The sequence below is a fragment of the Marmota flaviventris genome, chromosome 3 (genome assembly GCF_047511675.1).
Source record: "Marmota flaviventris isolate mMarFla1 chromosome 3, mMarFla1.hap1, whole genome shotgun sequence".
NCBI classification, from domain to species: domain Eukaryota; kingdom Metazoa; phylum Chordata; class Mammalia; order Rodentia; family Sciuridae; genus Marmota; species Marmota flaviventris.
The window spans coordinates 61,120,664-61,123,787 of NC_092500.1; the positions used below are offsets into that span (position 1 = coordinate 61,120,664).

At 34.1% G+C, this 3,124-nt stretch overlaps 1 protein-coding gene across 1 annotated transcript; it reads left to right on the forward strand.

Annotated features, from left to right (window-relative positions):
* Positions 1–868: 868 nt before the first annotated feature.
* LOC114087331 (olfactory receptor 6C2) lies at positions 869–1,817 on the forward strand. Its single transcript, XM_027928755.2, is given in 2 exon segments — positions 869–943; positions 945–1,817. Coding segments are annotated over 2 exon segments (948 nt in total).
* Positions 1,818–3,124: the final 1,307 nt, after the last annotated feature.

Sequence of the window (3,124 nt, forward strand, 5' to 3'; positions counted from 1 at the left end):
TCTTTTGAGGTGCTCGGAAAGCTATAGGGAATTGCAAGTGAAAGTCCCGCACGGCCAGTTAAAACCTCAATGGATTGAAGATGAACTGAGGAAAATGAATGTTTTCAAATGAATTTACAACATCAGGAAAAGGATACAGCCTAGAAGGCTCTACTTAGCAATATTAAAAATAAATTAACTTCTTGGACTTTGAGAGAAAAGGGTTCACAGTCAAGTAATTGAGCATAAATGTATACATAAGAAAGCACTCTTTTTGTATATATCTTGCACATAACAAGTGTGCACAATATAGTTAAAATAGTTATACATCAAAATGTCCATAAGTGCTAGAGTTTCCACTATAAAAAATCCTGTTTTGGTCACTGTCATTTATTTGTTTTCCAGGAGAAAATATATCTTATCCTTACAACAATCACCAGGTAGTAACAAGTGAAGAGAATCCATGCTCTTAGTTACCTGGATATGCCCTGTATCCAAGGTTTGCCTTGGACAAAGAAATGTTAGCCATCCATAAAATGACAAATTTCACTAACCCGTCTGGAAATCCAGTCCATGTAATGATTCATATGTGACAAATTAATATGACAAATCAACTACATTTGCAAATTACAGGGTTAATAAATGAATAAAAATGGGATTATTTTACAATAACATGAAACCTTAAGGAAATCTTTATTGTTCCTACCCATAAAATTCATGAAGGCTCCTAGAATAGTAAAAATATTGATTATGATGTAAAAGGAAAAGATAAATGTAAGCTGATTTGCTGGGCTTCTATATGCACACCTTTTTGTTGTAGAATTTGAATGTTTCTCTTCATACAATCTTGATTTTTACACAAGGATTAGGTAAATATCAATGTTCAGCGATGAGGAACTACACAGCAATAACCACTTTCATCCTGCTGGGACTGACAGATGACCCCAAACTGCAAGTTCTGCTTTTTTATCTTCCTGTTGCTCACCTACATGTTGAGTGCAACAGGGAACCTGACTATTATCACCCTCACACTGGTGGATCCCCATCTGAAGACACCTATGTACTTCTTCCTCAGAAACTTTTCCTTCCTAGAAGTTTCATTTACTACTGTCTGTATCCCTCGATTCCTGTACAGTTTATCAACTGGAGACAATACTGTTACCTACAATGCTTGTGCAAGTCAGATATTTTTTGTTTTTCTCTTTGGAGCAACAGAATTTTTTCTCCTGGCAGCCATGTCCTATGATCGCTATGTGGCCATCTGTAAACCCCTTCATTATATGACCATCATGAACAACAGAGTGTGCACCTTATTAGTCCTCTCCTGCTGGGTAGCTGGCTTGATGATTATTGTCCCACCCCTTAGCTTAGGCCTCCAGCTTGAATTCTGTGATTCTAATGCCATTGATCATTTCATCTGTGATGCAAGTCCCCTCCTAAAGATCGCATGCTCAGACACATGGATATTAGAACAGATGGTTATCATTGTGGCTGTATTTGGGCTCATTATTACCCTAGTCTGTGTGGTTCTGTCCTACATGTACATCATCAGGACCATTCTGAGATTCCCCTCTGTTCAGCAAAGGAAAAAGGCCTTTTCCACCTGCTCCTCCCACATGATTGTGGTTTCCATCACCTATGGCAGCTGCATCTTCATCTACATCAAGCCTTCAGCAAAGGAAGAGGTGGCCATAAATAAAGGCGTCTTAGTTCTCACCACTTCTGTAGCACCCTTGCTAAACCCTTTCATTTACACCTTGAGGAACAAGCAAGTGAAACTTGCTTTCAGTGACTCCATAAAGAAGATTGTATTTCTCTCAAAGAAGCAGAAGTTTTGATGAATCAAAAGAAAATAAAACATTCTGTAACTGTTTTACTACTGCTTCTAAATTACTTCATGGTTTCCTTTCTACATTCCAGTCATATTAGCCTTCTCAAAGACATTTAATATTTAATCTTGATCTCATCTTTATTAAACTCTTTATTACTTTAAAACAAATTCATGCATTGTGTTTTCCTTCATAGTGAAACTGAAAAATATTTATGATCAGGATAGCAAATCAGTAATAGATTTAATATTATTGCTAGCTTTTGGTTCTAAATAAATTTATTATATTTATTATTACCTGAATTATTTTACTTCCTTTTGCTGGCTTTCACAAGAAAAATTAATATAACTATGACTTTAAAAATAATTTCATGCTGGGTGTAGTGGTGGACACCTATAATTCCTGTGGCTCAGGAGGCTGGGGCAATATTATAACAAGTTCAAACCAGGCTCATCAACTTATCGAGCATCTGTCTCAAAATATAAAATAAAAAAAGGCTGGGGATATAGCTCAGTAGTTAAGCACACATGGGTTCAATCTCTGATGCAAATAAACAAACAAAGAGACCAATTTCTTGGGAGCAGAACTTTTCTAATTACAGTTATTACTTAAGGAAAAGGCAATATCAAAACTCAAAGTTTTATAAAACATTTCTAAAAAGAAAAGCAAATTTGGGCTTAGAAATGACACTTTCTGAGGAATTTTACCTTACTTAGGCGATGATTCAGAAATCTATATCTATGTTGTATATTAGCTAATATTATTTTTTTTCTTTTATTAGTTGTTCCACTCTAATTTTAGTAAAGTTTGTTCATTGATTTATGTGAGGTAATATAGTTGCCAAATAAACATTACAGATAAAAATTGATTAAGAAAAAATATTTAAGTCAATAAAAGTATAAGGAAAAGTTATAAAATCTAGGAAAATTCTGCTTAGTTTAGGAGCTAGAAAAAAGTAATTCATGTATGCCATGATTTATTTTTATTATCAATTTATTTTGTTCCTGGTTTTAATATATCATAACTTCATTTTTCATATTTTGTTTCCTTTTCCTAATAATCAGTTAATCATCTGTCACATAATTAGTAGTATAGTTCCCTGCAGTTCCCAATTCACTCACTTTAAGAAAATAACTTGTTACTTTTTTATTTTAGCAGTTACTGACCTAGGGTTGATATTAAGTAAGTGCACCATGAAAGGCACAAAATCTGATTTGTTTTGACATTAAATTTACATCCATAAAATCATCACCACATTTGAGAATTCAAGGTTTTAAACGTATCCATCACCTCCCAAAATTTCTTCCTTTCTCTCC